This window comes from Astatotilapia calliptera, chromosome 23, assembly GCF_964374335.1.
Source record: "Astatotilapia calliptera chromosome 23, fAstCal68.1, whole genome shotgun sequence".
NCBI lineage: Eukaryota > Metazoa > Chordata > Actinopteri > Cichliformes > Cichlidae > Astatotilapia > Astatotilapia calliptera.
The window spans coordinates 21,910,209-21,931,362 of record NC_137443.1 but is presented as its reverse complement, the minus strand read 5'-3'; the positions used below and the strand labels follow the sequence as shown (position 1 = coordinate 21,931,362).

The 21,154-nt window shown below is 40.5% G+C and overlaps 1 protein-coding gene across 1 annotated transcript in view; it reads left to right on the top strand.

Annotated features, from left to right (window-relative positions):
* Positions 1 to 21,154, top strand: part of LOC113016627 (uncharacterized) — a 79,176-nt gene that overhangs the window by 1,090 nt on the left and 56,932 nt on the right. Inside the window, exons 2-10 of the mRNA XM_080297827.1 lie at positions 2,190 to 2,381; positions 5,118 to 5,546; positions 5,679 to 7,317; positions 7,434 to 7,694; positions 12,728 to 13,150; positions 13,252 to 13,659; positions 13,803 to 14,210; positions 14,381 to 14,788; positions 14,979 to 15,377. Coding sequence (XP_080153953.1) covers positions 5,156 to 5,546; positions 5,679 to 7,317; positions 7,434 to 7,694; positions 12,728 to 13,150; positions 13,252 to 13,659; positions 13,803 to 14,210; positions 14,381 to 14,788; positions 14,979 to 15,377 — 4,337 coding nt within the window. The 5' untranslated portion in view covers positions 2,190 to 2,381; positions 5,118 to 5,155. The remainder of the gene's footprint in view (positions 1 to 2,189; positions 2,382 to 5,117; positions 5,547 to 5,678; positions 7,318 to 7,433; positions 7,695 to 12,727; positions 13,151 to 13,251; positions 13,660 to 13,802; positions 14,211 to 14,380; positions 14,789 to 14,978; positions 15,378 to 21,154) is intronic.

The window sequence follows — 21,154 nt, the reverse complement described above, 5'->3', positions numbered from 1 at the left end:
TTACATTATTTTGAAACAAAGGGCTTCCTGTAACTTTGTGATGTTGTTGGTAAATAAGGAAGTTTTATTCGGATCAACAGCCCTGTACTTTGTCAAATTCCAAATGCTACAAATTAAAATCTCCGGGATCATAAACACAGACAGTGTTAGAGACGGTCAGAGAGAAAAACGGAGATCTGTGGTTAGACCGCGTAGACATGTTTTGGGATCAAGCCTATAAACTCAGCTTTCTGTAAACGAGCCTCTCATGCTCAGTCATTTGGGAGCTAACCACGCTAACCGCTGCTAGCTCGGGAATGCCTCTGTGTCCACCCGGAAGAACTGGAGGCAGCCTCCACAACTGCCAGCTTATGGAAGTCGGTCACGTGGTGGTGACAGTTATCCTCGTTTGTGTACAGCTGAACTGTTATAATGAAGTTTAAATTCAGATTTATAAGTGCAAAGTTTATCATTACCATTATTATTAGTAGTATTAATTGGAGATGCAACAAACATTTACAGATGAAACCTAACTAAAACGAAACTAAAACTAACTAAACTTTTAGTTTGGGAGTAAAAATATAGCTCACACTTTTCAGTGCTGAAGACTTGCTGCTGATTCAGTGTCCTGATGCTGCAGACTTGCATTTTAATAGCAGCTTCATTTCTCTCATTTATTTTCTAACATGCAAGTTCTCTTTCTTTCAAACGTGAAAGTATAAATAAAAACTCATCTAAACTGCATCATCTAAAGTATATAAATATCTTCATATTTTACAAATGAATTTGTTTAGTTGTTAATAAAGTTCTGTCTGTATTCCAAATGTTTTATAAATATGTGACATAAATGTTCTAATGCGGTCTAAATTAATGTTAAATTATATCACCATAAAAAGCTGATAAAAAGCTGATGATTTTTGACATATTTGAACAAGCAAACATGTGATCTTTTTCAAAACATTGTCTACCAGAGGTGTGGACTCGAGTCACATGACTTGGGCTCGAGTCAGACTCGAGTCATTAATTTTATGACCTTAGACTTGACTTGAAAAAGTGTTCTAAGACTTGTGACTTGACTTGGACTTTTACACCAATGACCTGGGACTTGAATTGGACTTGAACCGGTTTACTTGAAGAGACTTGATATTTCACTCCAATTATAAAATTTAACACGCATATTATGTAGAAAGTGTTATTCATTTGTTCAATTCATTCAATTCAAACCACACTCCGTATGTATGTCTGCGTGAGCTGTAGCACAGCCAATCAAATTAACTCAAAAATGCTGCAAGGAGTTATTTTTTTCTCATACATAAACTATGAAGTATTCAACAAAAAACCGAAATGCAATATGCAAAACATGCAAGAAGAGAATCACAGACAGAGATGGAACAACTTCCAACTTTGTCCGACAGTTGAAGTTCCATAAAGAACAGGAGGTGGTCCTTCTCTTTTGCTACGATGAGATAGCTGACTTCATCTAACTAGCAAATGTTGTCCAGGCTACGTTGGTGATGCAGTTTTTTTTAATGTGTATGATATTTTTGTCATGCGATTTTAAAGCCGGTCCAACAAGCGCATCCAAGAATAACATGCAGCTTATCTCAGAACTGTCGGTGAAAATTATTCTTGGAGTTAAGTTTAATTGAGCTGCATTCTAAAGAGGTGCAATTTCACAATTTGTGTATATTTTCTAAGTTCACTATTTTGTCATGTGTTGAGAAAAACACAGATTTAAAAATCACATGGTCTAATATTTACATTTAGCATAACTGCAACATTCTTTTAATTTTTTTTTTTTTTTTGTAAGACTCGAAAGGACTTGAAATTCAAAGTTTCAGACTTGTGACTTTACTTGGACTTTTACACCAGTGACTTGAGACTCGACTCTGACTTGCCTGACATTACTTGAGACTTTACTTGAGACTTGAGGATAAAGACTTGAGACTTACTTGAGACTTGCAAAACAATGACTTGGTCCCACCTCTGTTGTCTACAAATAAAGTTGCACATTACACAGAAACCACAGTTAACTAAATGCAACAAATAATTTGTTCAACATCAAGTATTACGTTATTATGTGGAAAACAAAACAAAACATCAAACCGTAGTATCTTCCCTTTTAGATGCTTTTTCACTCTTTATAATTGCTGGACAACATATGAGTATTTAAGAGTAATCCTGTTGTGGATTTTTCTCAATTTTTTCAGGCTATTAATTCTGCTGCTGCTGCTATCTGGACGAAGTTTAAACCATGACAACACCAAACCAATGAAGTCCACCTGGTCTGCAACTCGTCATACTTACCATAACACCAGCCAGGATGTGAACCCCCTAGCTTTGGTGTATTAAACATCCACTTACTGGCAAGGGGCATCTTGTCCAGGATCTCCTCTCTGACTGTAAGTTAGACTTCTTGACTGAAACATTGCAACAGACTGGAGACTTTTTCTCACTCAATGAAGCCACTCCATCTGAGTCTTTTTGAACCTGTCATACACTCAACAAAAATATAAACGCAACACCTTTGTTACTGCTCCCATTCCCCATGGGATGGACGTAGAGACCTAAAATTCATTCCAGATACACAATATAACCATCCCTCCCAAACAGTGGTCACAAATCAGTCCAAATGTGTGGTAGTGGGCACATCTGCTATATTGAAATAATCCATCCCACCTCACAGGTGTGCCACATCAGGATGCTGATCTGACATCATGAGTAGTGCACAGGTGTACCTCAGACTGCCCACAACAAAAGGCCACCCTGGAATGTGCAGTTTTTTGCGCTATTGGGGGTCTGGGGACCCAGAACCGGTCAGTATCTGGTGTGACCACCATTTGCCTCATGCAGTGCAACACATCGTCGCATGGAGTCTATCAGATTGTCAATTGTGGCCTGTGGAATGTTGGTCCACTTCACTTCAATGGCTGTGCGAGGTTGTTGGATATTCGTGGGAACTGGTACACGCTGTCGTATACGCCGGTCAAGCACATCCCGAACGTGCTCAATGGGTGACATGTCCGGTGAGTATGCTGGCCATGCAAGAACTGGGACATTCTCAGCTGCCATCTGCCCTGAACAATGTGAACCATGATCCATCCGTGAAGCGCACACCTCTCCAACGTGCCAGACGCCATCGAATGTGAGCATTTGCCCACACAAGTCTGTTACGGCGACGAGCTGGAGTCAGGTCAAGACCCCGATGAGGACGACGGGCATGCAGTTGAGCGTCCCTGAGACGGTTTCTGACAGTTTGTGCAGAAATTGTTTGGTTGTGCAAACCAATTGTTCCAGCAGCTGTCTGGGTGGCTGGTCTCAGACGATCTTGGAGGTGAACCTGCTGGATGTGGAGGTCCTGGGCTGGTGTGGTTACACGAGGTCTGCGGTTGTGAGGCCGGTTGGATGTGCTGCCATATTCTCTGAAACGCCTGTGGAGACGGCTTATGGTTGAGAAATGAACATTCAATGCACGGGCGACAGATCTGGTTGACATTCCTGCTGTCAGCATGCCAATTGCACGCTCCCTCATTGCTTGTGGCATCTGTGGCATTTTGCTGTGAGACAAAACTGCACATTCCAGGGTGGCCTTTTGTTGTGGGCAGTCTGAGGTACACCTGTGCACTACTCATGATGTCAGATCAGCATCCTGATGTGGCACACCTGTGAGGTGGGATGGATTATCTCAATATAGCAGATGTGCCCACTACCACACATTTGGACTGATTTGTGACCACTGTTTGGGAGGGATGGTTATATTGTGTATCTGGAATGAATTTTAGGTCTCTACGTCCATCCCATGGGGAATGGGAGAAGTAACAAAGGTGTTGCGTTTCTATTTTTGTTGAGTGTACTTGAGGCTTAGGGAAGAACAGGGGTCTTGCGATGATCCATTGCAAGCACTGGAAAGTTCTTCCTGTCTCTGTTCCCATCTTTCACTCATTGAAATTCACCACTTTAAAGGTCCCTCTACATACTCTTAAAATCATATAACCTGTTTACCGACCACCTAAGCCAAAGAAGTATTTTTTTTAATGACTTTGCTGCTCTTCTTACTCATTTCTCTGTACTTTCTTCTAACATGATGATCTTTGCTAACATTAATTTGGACAGTGATAATAACTCCCATTCCAGACAATTCACATTCTCCTCTCCCTTAATGCATTAGGTGGTATACAAGTGGATTGCTATGGGCCTTAACAAAGTAGACTGGGATTAACACTGGGGAAGCAGGTATGTAAGCAGGGTGCCAAGCTTGTTAGCATTGGAGCTGAACTGCATCTGTAAGACTGTATGCAGTCTCTGGGTGTCCTCCAAAATGACAGATGTTGCATCAGGTGTTAAATCACTGGGAAATGAGGAGTAATCTGGTACTGGGTCTGAGTGGCTCATCAGGCAAAAGCTGTAGTGTAAAAGAAAAAGCAGACAAACAGAGTAACACGCTCCAATGCATTTATTTACTTAAAAGAAGCCAATAGCATGCACAATAAATGTCTATGCAAGAGCTCACCAGGGCACTCCGGCGAGTTTCATTTATATACTCCCTCCAACGTTATCCTATAACAAAAACTCAAAAGTTATAACAGGGGTCGGCAACCCTGGGCACGTGAAGGGTTAACTAATGGCACAACACGCAGTGAATTAATGTGAGAAGGTGCATTAAAAAATGAATGCCTGGGCCAGCAGTGCACATCGCAAAATAGCCGCTTCTTAATGACAGTATCATAGCTAACAACCCCAACTACCAGATTCAACTTATAATTGGCTAAAATAAACTTAGCCTACCAGTGAGAGGGATGTTGCTAGCTGGCAGTTTTTTCAAGCGATGTTGAAATTTCCACATTCCGACCTTCAAATGCTTCAGGAGCTGTCCACTCAGCACAGCATCAGCACCGCAGAAATACACGGATACATCTGTAGACTCGAGACAGAATTCGCAATGTGTTTTCAGGACTTTCAGGTGTATGGACCAATGTTTTCTTTTCTGATCATATATATATATATATATATATATATATATATATATATATATATATATATATATAACCTAATACATCAATAATATAATAACTATAAACAGTTCAAATATAGTTAAACTGTTTAAATGAACATTTTTAAATTGGTATTTTGATCTGCAGGTCAGTGAAGTTGGGTCAGCGTGTACACATAAGGAAACATGGCCTGCACATCACAGTCCGCATTAGACTATGTCAAGCATGCCAAACCCCATCTTATAAGCGGATTAAAGGATCTCTCTGTGATTTTGGAGAACTTGAATCAGAAAGGAGTTCTTGGTGATGAAGAAGTCAGCAATATAAAGGCAGAGAAAACTGATAAAGACAAAAGAAGAACAACACTGATCTCAGTCATAAAAAAAGGGGAAGCAGCCTGCTATGAGTTACTCAAGATTATCGACATGACAAGGAAGAGGACTTTAGAGAAACTGCTTCTTCCTCCTGAGAAAAACAGCGATGCTTCCACTGAGAAAAACAAGTTTGATCTGCATCATTGGATCAGCTGCTATTCCTTCAAGGAGGAGACACAAGTCGATACAAACTACTTACAAGGTATTTTGTAGTAAAATCTTGATAAAAATAAAATCTTTGATGTATTGACGAACTGCACTTTAATGCATTGGATAAATGTATCTGTTACAACGGCTTTAATTCATAGTGAATTTGTTTTCTCACTGCTTTTAGGGCCAAGGTCATGCCACAAATATCAGGAAATGTTAAAGTCAAATGCAAAAGAGAAGTCAAATGAGTTTTGGGCAGCAAGTAAAAATTGGTTTGAAGGAAACAAGACGCCTGATCTGTCATACTCATCACTTATATTAGACACAGAGCAAAGTGTTTGTCCATCTAAAATAAAAAAATTTAAAAAAAGGAAAAGCAAGCTGAGTCGCCCTAAAAAACTGAGGACATACATCCCCGAAGAGAAACCCACCATTTCTCCCAGTGAGCTGCTGAAAACGGATAAAAACATTCTCTTGGTTGGAAAACCTGGAATTGGAAAGACAGCACTGACTCGTGAAATGCTGAGACTCTGGGCAGAAAGAGAAAGCAAAGAGCTTGATTACATGTTTTACTTTGACATGAGGGAAACAGCACAGATCGTGAACGCCAAAAATTTGGAGGAACTTCTTTTCAGCTTTTTTTGTGATCTAGATGAAGACAAAGATGAAGTCTTACAGGACATACAGAGTCACTCTGACAATGTTACAATTATTTTTGATGGACTCACAGATCTCTCTTCACCAGTGGTTACAAAGATTTTAAAGAACAAATTACTACGTCTCGCAAAGATCATCATAACATGCAGACCAGATGATGAGGATACAAAGTTGTTTTCTGGAGACTTTATCAGAGTGGAGGTGAAAGGCTTTAGTGAGCAGACTATTAAAACATACTTATCTGCAACACTCGGTGAAGATCAGAAGAAAGTTTTGAGTAACTTGGAACTGATAACTCTTTGTCATGTCCCCATGCATGCACTGATGATGGCTGTTTGCTTTTCATCAAAAGATGCTCCACAGCCATGTACAATAACTGAGATCTACATCAATATTGTTCGATTCTGCCTTCAGATAAACAGCAAAACAAAGAACCAAAAGCTGAATTTCTTCATCAAAACCAAGAGAGAAGAAATTCTGTCTCTAGCTGAAGCTGCTTTTCTTGCAACCCAACAAAAATCTGTGAATCTGACAGACCTGACCTGTGAAGACATCTGTGTCCTGTCCTTCCTGAAACCACTTCTCATCAAGGTGGCCCCGACTGAAACAATAACCACATATGCATTCCTCCATTACACAGTGCAGGAGTTTTTTGCAGCACTGTGGCTCCTGAAGAATCCTGATAAAGTCAGAGATGTTTTTCAGCAGTGCCTCACAGAGGAGAAGAAACACATGACACATCTGATCCCCTTCATGTGTCGACTGTTGAATGAGAAGAGCCCAAGTTTGATGAAGCATCTGATTCCAGATCAGGACCTGAAGAATACATCTAACTGGTTCTTCAAGGAGCTGATAAACACATTTCTTCCTCATCTGTGTGAGCAAGAAGAGGCTGATACTGAGGGCAGTGGGCTCCATGTCGACATACTGTTCGTATGCCAGTGCTTGTATGAGTCCCAGAGTCCTGAAGCATGCGTCTACCTTCTAGACAAACTGGACTACCATCTTGACCTCAGTGGAGACAGTCTGGATCCTTACCCTTGCTGTGCTGTGGCCTTTGTGGTCACTCAGTCAAAAGAAAGGAAAATAAGGCTGAACCTCGAGGACGTGACGATATCAGAACAAGGAATGAGACAGCTGTTTGGATGCTTTGAAAATGTCCAATGGTAAGAATGAACATGTAGATTTAGGGTTATATTACTGCTTAGGTTACAACCTGTAATAAGACTCATATTCTTGGTTAGTTTTACAATGAGATAATGATCTCTTCTTTCAATTATAGGTCTGACTCTCTGGCTCGACAGCTGTGGGAGCTTTTTCTTATCAGTGAAGAGCAGATGGACTTTGAAACCTTACTCAGCCTAGATGGAAACCTTCACCTTCCAGTTGATAGTGAAAAGCAGCTTTATGAAAGAGCTGTGGAAGTCATGCAGAGGATGCCTACAAAGGTTAATGTCTGCCTCTACTGGGACAATGAAACTCCTCCCTGTCACAGTCAGTGTGAGTCTCTGCTAAAGACTTTCCCGTTCATCAGCTCAGTCAGGTATGTAGCTTTTCCTTTCAAATAATTATGTACCTGCTTATTTTTATAGTCTGTGACTGTTAAAAAAAGAGACTTATTTTGTGGTGGCATTTTAAAAAATAGAAAAGGAGCTTTAAATTTTGAACTGAAAGCTGGATAATGTGATTACCGTAAATCCCGGACTACAGAGCGCACCTGATTAAAAGCCGCATGCTCTAATTTTAGAAAGAAAATCAATTTTGTACTTGTACAGGCCGCACCGGATTTAAAGCCGTATGCGTTTCACTTGTAATATGAGATATTTACACAGAAATATTACACGTGAGGATTTTTAACGTTTAATTTCATCCGTAAGCTAACGTAAACGTTATGGTAACATACAAAAATACATACTGCAAATGCTTTTTTTCCTCGAACAGTGCCTGTAACACGGCTACCTTTAAGTATACGTACGTATCGGTAACACACAAATTACGATGCTTATGGTTTTTTTACGGAACAGTGCACAAACAACATTACAACGTCTCTTAACAACCGGTAAAAAATATATACCATATATATACTACTTATCAATTTATTAGTCTACTGTTACCAGGCAAAATATTTTTGGCCGTATGAAAAAAAATATGCATTAGCCGCACGTCAGTATAAGTTCACAGTGTGGGAAAAATGTAACGGCTTATGACCCGAAAACTACGGTAAATCTGAGGCCTTACATTTCATAGAATCCGAGAGGCCTCAGGCTGGTCTCATGGTGCTTGATGAATCTGAATGTCTAATTTGTTAGTTTTCATTTCATTCATGAAACCCCAATTCAGAAAAAGTTCAGAATTCGGGGATACTATTTAAAATTTACATAAAACACAAATAGGAAATCTCATAAACCCATATTTTATTCACAATAGAACACAAAACCTATTAAATATCAAAACCTGTTGTGAACCAAAGAAAATTTAACATTTTAGGGAAAATATTAGGATACTTTGCATTTATTGGCTGCAACACATTTCAAAAATTTGGGATGAGGCCAACAAAAGGCTGGCACTAAAAAGAAAAAGCTGAAGGGATGTTTTGCAACTACTTAAGAGCATTTACCATTCAGAATAATGTAGTGTAAAAAAAAAGACTTTGAAGATCTAATTATCTACAGTACATAATATCATCATTAGATTCAGATAATCTGAAAAAAATCTCTGTGTGCAAAGGACAAGGATGAAAAACAATATTGAATACTTATGACCTTTGAGCCCTTGGGCAGCAAACCAGCATGATTATGTCATGAAAATAATAATAATAATAATAATAATAACAATAATGGATTGCATTTATATAGCGCTTTTCTAGACACTCAAAGCGCTTTACAATTCCACTATTCATTCACTCTCACATTCACACACTGGTGGAGGCAAACCACAGTTGTAGCCACAGCTGCCCTGGGGCAGACTGACAGAAGCGAGGCTGCCATATCGCGCCATCGGCCCCTCTGGCCAACACCAGTAGGCGGTAGGGTGAAGTGTCTTGCCCAGGGACACAACGACCAGGACAGACAGAGCATCACTGCATGAACTTGGGAATATTTCCAGAAATCACTGTCTGTTTACACAGTTCACTGTATTATACCAACCCAGTATCATGGCAAAGCCTGTTATAGACATGCTGGCCCACAATGTCCCTTCCATGCTTTCCCACACCAAAGCATGGACAGCATGCAAAGGTGAGGGTATGGACATACACCGACTGGTGAATTGAGAGCTTGACTTTTACACTCAGGTCTCTCTTCACCATGACAGACCGGGAGCGTTCGGATTACTGCAGCCGCAGCACCACTCTGTCTGTTGATCTCCCGCTCCTCGCTCACGAACAAGACCCTGAGCTACTTACTTTTCTGACAGAGGATCATGAGCTCAGACTTGGATTTGCTAATTCTCATACCTGCCGCTACACACTCAGCTCCGAACCACTCCAGTTTGAGCTGGAGGCTACCACCTGATGAAGCCAACAGAACCTCCCAAAGTCTTTTTCCGTGGCCTCACTGAACTCCTCCCACATCCCAGTTTTTGCTTCAGGCACTGTTAAAGCCATGCTCAGCTTAGCCTGTCAATGCCTCTGAAGTTCTTCAGGCTACCCAAGTCAGATAGGACTCCTTCTTCAGCCTGATGGTTCCCTTCAGCACTGGTGTCCACTGTCTGGTTTGGTGGTTACCACAACAACAGGCATCAACATGCTAGCATAGATCTGATAACATGATTATCTAATTGATCATTGACCTGTGGCCTAGAGTATCCTGGTCCCACGTGCACTTATGGACACCCTTATGTTCGAACATGGTGTTTGTTATGGACAAACTGTGGTCTGCACAGAAGTCCACTAGGAGAACACCGCTTGTGTTCAGAACTGGCAGGTCATTTCCCCCAGTCACACACCTTCATGTCTCACTGTTGTTGCCTGCATGAATGTTGAAGTATCACACTAGGACGACAGAGTCCCCAGGTGGAGCACCCTCAAAGACCCCACATAGGGACTCCAAGAAGGCTGGGTACTCTGAACTGTACGTGCAGACCATAATCGGGACCTGTTTCCCGAGCAAAGGTGTAGGGAACCAGACCCTCTCATCCATTAGGAAAAACTCCAATGTACAGGCAGCACGCAGAGAACATACTAACCCACCCCAGTCTGCCACCTCTCATTAAAGGCAACTCCAGATTGAGACAGTCCAGCCCCTCTCCAGATGACTGGCTCTGGAGCCCAAGGCATGTGTTGAGGTGAACCCAACTATATCTGGCCGGTAGCTCTCAGCCTCATGCACTTATTCAGCATCCTTACGCCACCAGAGACGTGACTTTTCATGTCCCACTGGCTAGCCTTGGTAGCTGGGGATCGGTTTGCCAATGTCTCCACGCCTTCAGTGATGTAGATGGTGGCCCTACAGAAGGGTGTTCTTTTTGTGAGCTTTGTATGGCCAGACCCCATGGATTCAACTTTCGCCCTTATGCATATTCCCTGTGCCTTGCAGCAGGGTGGGGCCCCTTTGACCCTATCCCAGGCAGGGTCAGCTGTTGCCTAGGTCTTTCACTCATAGGGGTTTTGCATCTGGGTCCTTTTCTCCCCATCACTAATTGTTTCCATCCGCCCGCTCAATCACATGACTGCCTGTGTTCTACTTTTCTTTTCTTTTCTTTTCAACAGGTGCAGATTATCAGTGTTTTCTCTTTCTCCTCTATTTTTCTCTCCCTCTCTTTCTATTAATTTTCTCCCCGGTGTTTCTTTCTTGTTTTTCTTTTCCATCCCCCTGTCTTGTCCATTATGGTTGTAATAACTCAAAATAAAAAAATCCTAGTAAAGTTCTAATAAAATATGACTACCAAGTGGACCATTATAGCAAATGTTGAAATGCTTCAGTAGTGAAAATAAATCTGCTTGACATTTTTTAGGCTTCAGACAACAACTGTGATTGCTACACTGCCAGAGAGGATAGGGGGGAAAAGTTTCAGCCTTGGCCGATAAGGACCTGTGTGTGTGTGAAACTGGTTGCAGAAATTCAAAATGAAAAGAAATGTGTCACCAGCCCATCATTATACATGATTCTGAATGAGAGAAATTGTATAAAGTATTTTGTAATTGTTAAACACAAAATCATAATTTATACATGGTTTTACTGATATTTAACCACACTTAATTAAAATACATTAAAATAAAAATATAATCAGGTCTAAATTTAACCAATATAATGAAAAAGAAAATATCATCTACGAAATGATTCTAATAACAGGCATCTCACTGACATTTCATATGGAGCGGCTTGTTTAAGCTACAAGATGGCCTCAGAGGCTGTGTGTTGATGTGAGAGAGAAGGATGGGAGGGGGAGTGAGTGAGTCAGACACTAAGGAGCTGTAATCTAAAGGAATGTCTGACTTTAACATGTATGATTTAAAAATAAGTTATATTTAATATATTGTGACCGACAAAATAAGATTATATATAAGGTATAAATAGAAAAATGTTTTTTTTATATATATACATATGTATTATTTCCCCCTGCTGGTACTGGAACTTCTGCATGTGTGCCCACTTCACACTTTGGAGAGGGAAAATGTGAAATGGCCACAGTGTCTATTACACACTTTACCATGATATCAGGTTGAACTCCACATGTTAAAGCTCATATAAGATCGTGTAAAGAAGACATATGAGAACTCCAGAAACATTGCTGTCTTCTCTAGAAAATTTGGACCCTCATCCTCAGGACTAAAGTACTAAGTCCTCTGTTCAAAAGCCTGCATCTCTGACAGTATAGAGCTTCATGGAATCTGCAGCTTGCTCAAACAGAAAGGCATCATCACTGCTAAAACTTATAAACAGGTTTTAGAGCAATATATATATATTATATATATTAAGTATTAAGTTTAAAGGCATATTATATATGCCTTTAAACTAAAGACAATGGACCTTTTTTAGGGAAGGCCCTACATATTTCAGTCAGATAATGCTAAACCAGATACTGCATCATAGTAGAATAGTTCAGGTGGTGAACTGGCCTGCTGGCAGTACAGACCTTTCACCAGTTGACACACAACAAAATGAAAAGAACCATTGAGTAGCTTGAATCTTCTATCAGGCAGGACTGGGACCACACTCCTCAGATCCCAGGTGTTTAGTGATTGTTGATAAAAGAAGAGAGGGTGCTACAGAGTGGTAAACATGGCCTCATCCCAACTTTTTGGAGACATTTTGCTCCCATCAAATTCATTTTCAACATTTGATATGTTTTTTTTTTTTATGTTCTATGATGACTAAAATACTGCTTCATGAGATTCGCAAATCATTTTATTCTGTTTGTATTTATATGTCACACAGCATCATAGCTTTATTAGAATTCGGTTTGTACAAGCACTGACATTCTGCACAAAATATCCATCATAAATGTTGTGGTTACCTATTTGTACTACAGCATGGCACGGACCCTGTGTGTCTTCCCTGCTGTAAATTGTATTATTTTTTTTTAAGATTAAGATTAACACAAATGTGTTTGTACATGTGAAATTCTCTTATTCAGCTTCAGAGGTCCAGTTTCATGGAGCCAGGAGAAGTACCATGGGACACTGGAGAGGGAGCAGAAGAGGCTGTTCATGGATTTATGCCTGAAAGCAGCACTTCATGATGAACCAAACTTCTACAATGTAGTGAAGATGCTCCTCCCATTGTTTCCTGTTAAAACTGACTTAGACAACATCTTTCTTGATTTGTTTCAATATGTGAATAGCAAAGAGGTTTTAGGTGACTTTCAGGGTTTGAGGCCATTTTTCCAGTCAGCTCCTGCAGTCTGGTCCATAAACCTCTCAGAGAGAAAGACCTCCATCCTCCTGGAAGTGCTGAAACTCCAACCAGAGAAGAAACAGGTGGAGCTGACAGGCTGCTCACATGAAGAGAGTGAAGTGAGGAGTTTCCTGCAGTGTCTGCCTTATATCTCACAGCTCAGGTAAATATGTTGGATATCTATTTAAGATAGCAGCTGCTCAATCAAATTATTGTATGCCTTCAAAATATTATGTATTATATTTAGAATCTGTATGATTTCAGATTCATTTCTCAGTTATCAGACCCTTCAGAGGAAATCAGATTCTTGGGAAATCTGATCTGTGCAGCAGCAGAAAGAGATCAGCAGGCAGGAGAGAAAATACTGGAGCTGTTATCATCAGTGTGCAGATACAAAGGATTCCCTCTTAAAGACATATGGTGTGATTTACTGCTTGATCTGTACTGTTATAAGACTAAAACAGGCTTGAGTGTCCTTCCATCATTACAGTCAGTTTTCCAGTCAGCTCCTGCAGTCTGGTCCATAAACCTCTCAGAGAGAAAGACCTCCATCCTCCTGGAAGTGCTGAAACTCCAACCAGAGAAGAAACACGTGGAGCTGACAGGCTGGTCACATGAAGAGAGTGAAGTGAGGAGTTTCCTGCAGTGTCTGCCTTATATCACAGAACTCAGGTAAATTGTCAGCATTTTTTTTATTTGTGTTTCTCTTTGATGTTTTTTTCCTTATGCAGATTTAAATATTCCAAGAACATTAACATCATCTAAAGAAGCTATCAGATTGTCATTGAAAACATATATATATTGCTTAATTTCAGTTTCAAGCCTCAGGCTTCACAACCTTCAGAAGAAACCAGGTTCTTTGTGAATCTGTTCTGTGCAGCAGCAGAGAGAGAACAGCAGACAGGAGAGAAGATACTGGAGCTGTTATCATCAATGTGCAGCTATCAAACATTCACTCTTAAACAGAAGTGGTGTGATCTTCTACTTGACCTCTACCCCAGTGTGCTTGAAAGGGGCTTGAGTGTCCTTCCACCCTTGTGGTCAGTTTTCAAATCAACTCCTGCAGTCTGGTCCATAAACCTCTCAGAGAGAAAGACCTCCATCCTCCTGGAAGTGCTGAAACTCCAACCAGAGAAGAAACAGCTGAATCTCACAGGCTGGTCACATGAGGAAAATGAAGGGAGGACTTTCCTTCAGTGTCTGCCGTATATCTCACAGCTCAGGTAAAGTATTAGCTTTTATGCTTTTATGTTTTCATAAGAGTCTCTTTGATGTACTTCAGCATTTCGGGTTAACAGAACAAGGTACGAAATGTCATACTAGAAGCATGAAATATTTCAACTCACTTTCATACTACAGTTTTCATGAAATGTGCTGATATTCTTGATTTCAGTTTTAGTACTACATCATCAGAATCATCAGAAGCAGTCAGGTTCTTTGGGGATCTGTTCTGTGCAGCAGCAGAGAGAGAACAGCAGACAGGAGAGGAGATACTGGAGCTGTTATCATCAGTGTGCACATATAAAAATCTCCCTCTGCAGGAGATATGGTGTGATTTCCTAATGGACCTGTACTATTATACAGCGAAAACAGGCTTGAGTGTCCTTCCATCATTACAGCCAGTTTTCCAGTCAACTCCTGCAATCTGGTTCATAAACCTCTCAGAGAGAAAGACCTCCATCCTCCTGGAAGTGCTGAAACTCCAACCAGAGAAGAAACAACTGAGTCTCATAGCTTGGTCAGGTGAAGAGAGTGAACTGAGGAGTTTCCTTCAGTGTCTGCCTTATATCTCACAGCTCAGGTAAATTATTGTCTTTGCAATGTGTGTTTGTTTTTGTTTTTTTTATTTAATTATTCTTAAATTAAAGAAATTGCACCATTGTACATTTTTCTAGTGTGTAAAATAAATAAACACATTTTGTACTGTTTAAGCAGATGTTTTGCTCTGTCTGTTAAAAATCCATATCTTAAGGTCCATTCTTTCATTTCAGTGTTGTTCCTGAATTCTCAGAAGAAATCCGGTTATTTGGCCATCTGATCTGTGCAGCAGCAGAGAGAGAACACTGGACAAGAGACAAGATACTGGAGCTGTTAATATTAGTGTGCACATATAAAGGATTTCCTCTTAGAGAAATATGGTGTGATTTCCTACTGGACCTCTACTCCAGTGACTTTGAAATGGCTTTCAGAGTCCTTCTATCATTACAGCCAGTTTTCCAGTCAGCTCCTGCAGTCTGGTCCATAAACCTCTCAGAGAGAAAGACCTCCATCCTCCTGGAAGTGCTGAAACTCCAACCAGAGAAGAAACAAGTGGAGCTGACAGGCTGCTCACATGAAGAGAGTGAAGTGAGGAGTTTCCTGCAGTGTCTGCCTTATATCTCACAGCTCAGGTAAATGAATGACATTTTTCTAATTTATGTCAGAGTTGTCAAATTTATTTCACAATATGGGCCACATAAGCCCACTTTGATCTTAAGTGGACCATGCCAGTTAAATTCACATTTCTGTCAGTGTTAATAAGTTACCATATTTTTTGGACCATAAGGCGCACTGTCGATGAACGGATCTGTTTTCATACACAAGGCGCAACGGATTATAAGGTGTCACGGCTCGTGGGATGAGCCGTGTGGAATTATTAAAGGACCCAAAACGCAGGAAAAGGACGGATGATATGAGTGAATGTTTATTTTCAAAGTGGCAAAAAGACAGCAACAGGCAGTGGGGGTATGAGAAGCAACTGAGGAAACCTAAACTGGGAAAACTAAAGAGCAAACCTAAAATGATAACCAAATGGGGTGAAGGACAGAGAGACACAGACAGATGCAGGGAAACCACTCAGGATGATGGAGGGGATTAATGCAGACAAACCGGCAACAGGCAGGAGAACACACAGGGCTTAAATACACAAAGCAGTAATCAAGGGATGGGAGACAGGAGGGTACAAAAACGTATTTTATTTATTGTGTCTTTTATTGTATCTCAAATTATAGCGTCATAATGATTACAGGACATCAGATTGCTTGTTCTTATCACTTAATAATGCAAAGTTCATCATATAGAAATAAAAAACCTGAAGTTGTGCGCTATTTGAACACCTTGCCTGCCTGCAGCACTGAAGGGCTCCGTGAGAGACGTCTGTCTCTCCCTAGCAGCACCTGTCCCTGTCCACTCCTCCTCTTCAGTTCGCCCCAACATACGCTCGTCATATTCTGTGATAGGATTTACTCTGAGGTGTTTGACAACTTTGTGGTGTTACCACAACACCTCATTTTCTTGCCACATGTATCGCAAACCACGTCTCGGCTGTTTGTGGATGTAAAATACGTCCGCACATGACTCCAATTACGCTCAGCCATTGTTGTGAGTGCGCACGCCAAGGGGCTGCGACACATTTATACAGCCGTATTTTGCACATGACTATGAAAGGCGGAAGAGGAAGTAGTTCCTTCCAATGTAGACAATGCGAATGAAATAGGTTCTTTCCACTGTGTTCCTGTTAATGTTAAACTACAAATTTACCCTAAATTACTAAAATATCAGTATTTTAATGTGAGAATTGATTCTAGAACATAAATGACTGGTATCGGAGGAATCAACATTTCAGTATCGATCCGCACATCACTACAAAACACTGAGTCGTCAGACTCAGGACCACGACATAAGGCGCATTAAGTGAAACAAAACAGTCAGATAAGTCAAACTTTATTCAACTTGTTGTTCTTGCTTCCTCCACTTCCGTACCATTGATTCATTAATGCTGAATTGTCTCGCAGCTGCTCTATTCCCATGTTGTTGCAGTATATTAATGACTAACCTCGTATTGTGGATGGATTATCTCAGTTGTTTTCCTGACTGAAGTTTGGTCCGTTTAAAACATCCTGCCATGCGATTGCATTTGTCCCAAACCATCGGGAACCCTTCCCTTTGAGTGGAAAAAAGTTAGCATTCATCCACCAGCTTCACTGTGTTTATGTTATGCTAACATAACTGTAGGGTTGCCAACTCCCTGAAAAATAAATAAGGGACACCTCGTGGCCAGGGCCGGGCAACCCAGTTGTCTTCACCCTTCCCAGTGTGGTGAATTTTCTAGCTCTTTTTTTGTGTGTGAAATTATTTTTTTTAACCATTTGACTTGAAGTTGATTTAAGTAGATGCATATTCTATTCTTTGTGATATGAACACATGTGAAACAAGTGATCATTTAGCCATTTATTTTTAGCTCAAAATGACAACATTAACACAGTAAAACAGGTCTCTTTCTTAAACAGAAGCCTGTCATGCTTAACTTTTGAGAATATAAGTAAATCTTTCTTTAAAAGAACTCTGTCCTGCTTAACTTAAAATAATAGAAAGAAAAATATTCTTGTAACAGTGCACATTTAGTGCATTTAGTACAATCGGCTTCAGTTGAGGTATTATTTCAGCTTTTCTAAAGCTAATCAGCTGCTCCTGTTTGTAAACCCGCTTGCTCCCATGATTACGCATCTTAACTCATCATCATTATTCACCTATGTATTACTTTTATGTATTAGTCATCTATTTGTTGTAATCATCTATCCTTGCAGTTGTTTATTACACAAAATAAATTATATTATCACACTTCTGGCCACATAGCGCTGATATTCACTGCACATGCCCATATTAACTTTTTCCAGCCAGGTGTTTTCCTTTTCCCATTCTTCCCTTTCTCTGAGGGAAACAAACATTGCTGCTCTAATGCTGGGCTTACACTGTGCGGTTTTTGGCCCATTTTGAGCCGATTTTTGAGTGATCGGACCGATTTTGGCCTTCATCGTGCGTCATGTAGTATACGTTGGGTAACGAGAAGTGATTAACACCTCACGACCAGTTCCCGATCATCAATCGCTCGTGAGGGTGTCACCGCAGCTGCTCGCGCGCAAACACGTAAACGTCGGTGAAAAAGACGGCGCAGCACGGCAGTGCAGCGTGTGATCTGGACACAAGCGATGGAGGCACAACTTGTAGAACTTTGGAAAGCTCATCCGAGCCTTTTCGATGTGGCATCACAAAATGATCACGACCACAACAACCGTGAAAATAGTTGGATTTACACTGCTGCTAAATCACAGCTGCCTGATCATGTTTTTCATTAGCAATTTAGCAAAGTTGATGGTGGTGGTGTGTCTGTGTGAGTGAAAGACAGAGAGAGAGAGCGACAGATTTTCTGTTATAACCTTCATTTTATGGACGCACAGGGTGAGCTCTCAGGTCGCATCAGAGCATCGGGCGGTATAGTGTGAGACCTGCATCGTGACCTATGAACTTCTAACCCCTGCGAGTCAATCGTGCAGTTTGAGCAGGAGCTGAATATCGCGACTGAAAAAATCGCACAGTGTCTGCCCAGCTTTAGGTGTACTGTCGTCCGAGACTTGCACCGCAGTGTCGGCGTTTGTTTCCCTGTTGGCCATGCTTCTTGTTGTGGTCATCTGTTGTCTTCCGGTATTTTCTCCGCAAGCGACCTTTCCTCGACCAATGAGATGAGCGGTAATCTGAATTGTCATACTCGAATTGTCATAAGTGTGCTGTCAGCTCATTGGTCACAAAGCAGGAGAGAGGCTGGGAATTATGTTTTCAAACAAAGCGTTAATTCCATTAACATTTATAGACTACTTTTGATTCTCACTGTATTACGGGACAAAGTGCGTCCCTTATTAGCTCAATACGGGACGTGTACTTTTGTTTCTAAATACGGGACGATTCCGTATTTTAAGGGACGGTTGGCAACCCTACATAACTGTGTCGCTAGCGATCACGTAGCACATCATTATATACCAGCTAGTCCAAATTCAGTAACCCTACAAAAGTCACTGCTGTTTAGTTTTGTGTCTTCATTTGTGTTGGAAGTGATAGCAGTGTTGTACGTTTTAACGTTTTCAGAAATCTTTCATTCAGAACATGCTATATCATGTTTAGGTGAAAGCTAGCGAGCTAACTTTCTGCTAACTTCCTGCTAACTTCTAACACAGTTAAATTTAATAAATTCTGTTTTCATAGATGCCTGGATGTTAAACTTAATTGTTGCACCTGGTAAAGCAGCAATGCTGATCATTTTATTAAAGATGAAAGAATTTAGACAGTTTTTAACTTTTAGTGATGCTGCAGTGTTCGTTTGACCTTGGGACCTGAAAGGATGGAGTTTTGGAAACAGATTACTCCGGGAGGCGCCTGACTACATTAGCCGTAATGCTCTGACAATCCATCAAGCAGTGCGGCTTCGTAGCTTAGCAAAGTCATACTAAAACATTTCTTGACAGATTTGAGCGTCGCGTACCACACAAAATCTATTTGAGGTCAGTAAGCACAACCAGAATTCATACATAAGGTGCACTGTCGAATTTTGAGAAAATTAAAGGATTTTAAGTGCGCCTTATACTGCGGAAAATACAGTACGTGTTAAACTGTGTTTCTATATGATAAATAATAAGTTGCTGTGACAAAGAAAGAAATCTGTTACTAGGACTCTGTGGACATATTGCAAGAAATAAATGTGTAAAATTTCAGAAAAAGTTCTGGTAGCACATTGAAAATCTGGGAGTTGGCCAGTGCCCCCACTGGGCCCCTGCTGGCCGCGCTCTGCCAACAGCCATCAATAATGGCATATGAAATTAATCTTGCATGTACATTAATTTGTAATAGTATCACTTTTTCTGTTCAAAAACTATATTTCTTTTTAGTTAAAAACTATGTCACATTTTTTTACTCATGATTTCAGTGTCATACCTCCGTTGTCAGAGCCTTCAGAAGAAACCAGGTTCTTGGGGAATCTGTTCTGTGCAGCAGCAGAGAGAGAACAGCAGACAGGAGAGAAGATACTGGAGCTGTTATCATCAGTGTGCAGATACAAAACATTCCCTCTGACAGAGATATGGTGTGATTTCCTTTTTGATCTGTACTCCCATGTGAAGGACTATGAGATTAAAACAGGCAGGAGTGTCCTTCAATCATTAAAGTCAGTTTTCCAGTCAGCTCCTGCAGTCTGGTCCATAAACCTCTCAGAGAGAAAGACCTCCATCCTCCTGGAAGTGCTGAAACTCCAACCAGAGAAGAAACAAGTGGAGCTGACAGGCTGCTCACATGAAAAGAGTGAAGTGAGGAGTTTACTCCAGTGTCTGCCTTATATCTCACAGCTCAGGTAAATGAATTGTACTTTACATGATATACTCTACATATAGAGTGTTGTGATGTAAACTAGGTAAATTAATCAAAGCTTAGTATATTATAAAATTCTGATTTTGTTTTAACATTTAGATTACGCTTTTACAGCAATTTACCACAGAAAAGAAAAGATGCTCTTCTGTGTTGTACATTACAGTAGAATTGGGCACCTGCATGTCAGCACTGGATGAACCAGAAGCTCCAAACAAGAGTCAGTAGAAGAATGAGATTTTTTCATGATTCCAACACACATACTTAACTCTGCTGCTCACCACACAAATGCATTTTCCTTACAAGTGTGGCACCATTTAAGAGCAAACACACAGACTTTCCAACAGCTGGTAATGGCCTGTTTGAAGCTGAAGCTCCTGCCCATGGGTAAAAAAACCTAACACAGTGCTTCAGAAACACTGTGATGAGGCTTGCTTCAGCTGAACAGAATCATGTGATCAACGTTTTCTGAACTTCATTTGGCACATCACTGCTTCAGTACCTGATTCAATGGTTTATAAGGAATTGAATGGCGGGATTTGTGCTGTGTTTTGGTAATTTTGTGTGAGAGATGGCAAACCGGTGTGTGACACAATTAGAGACATGAAGCCAGGAAAAGAGGACGCTCTGCCTATTCCTAAATAAAAACCAGTACATCAGCAATTCTGCTCCCAGGTCTAAAAAGTACATAAGAAATACAAGATATTATTATATTTATAATTATAGAAGTTATAAACGTACCTGTCCACTGGTTAATTACATAATCACATGGAGGCAGCAAACATACTCCTAACTTATTTTAAGATTGTGTTGTACATTGTTATATAGAGTTTTTGTTATTTCTATTAATAAAAACACATCAAGAAGTCATAAAGAAAATGAGAGCACTCCGTGGTACATGTTTAAACAAGGAAGCCTTATTCACCATATCAGCCCGATACCAGACAGAACTGTCATAAAACAGAAGCTGTCAATTCAGCTCTGTAGAGTGGGCAATCAT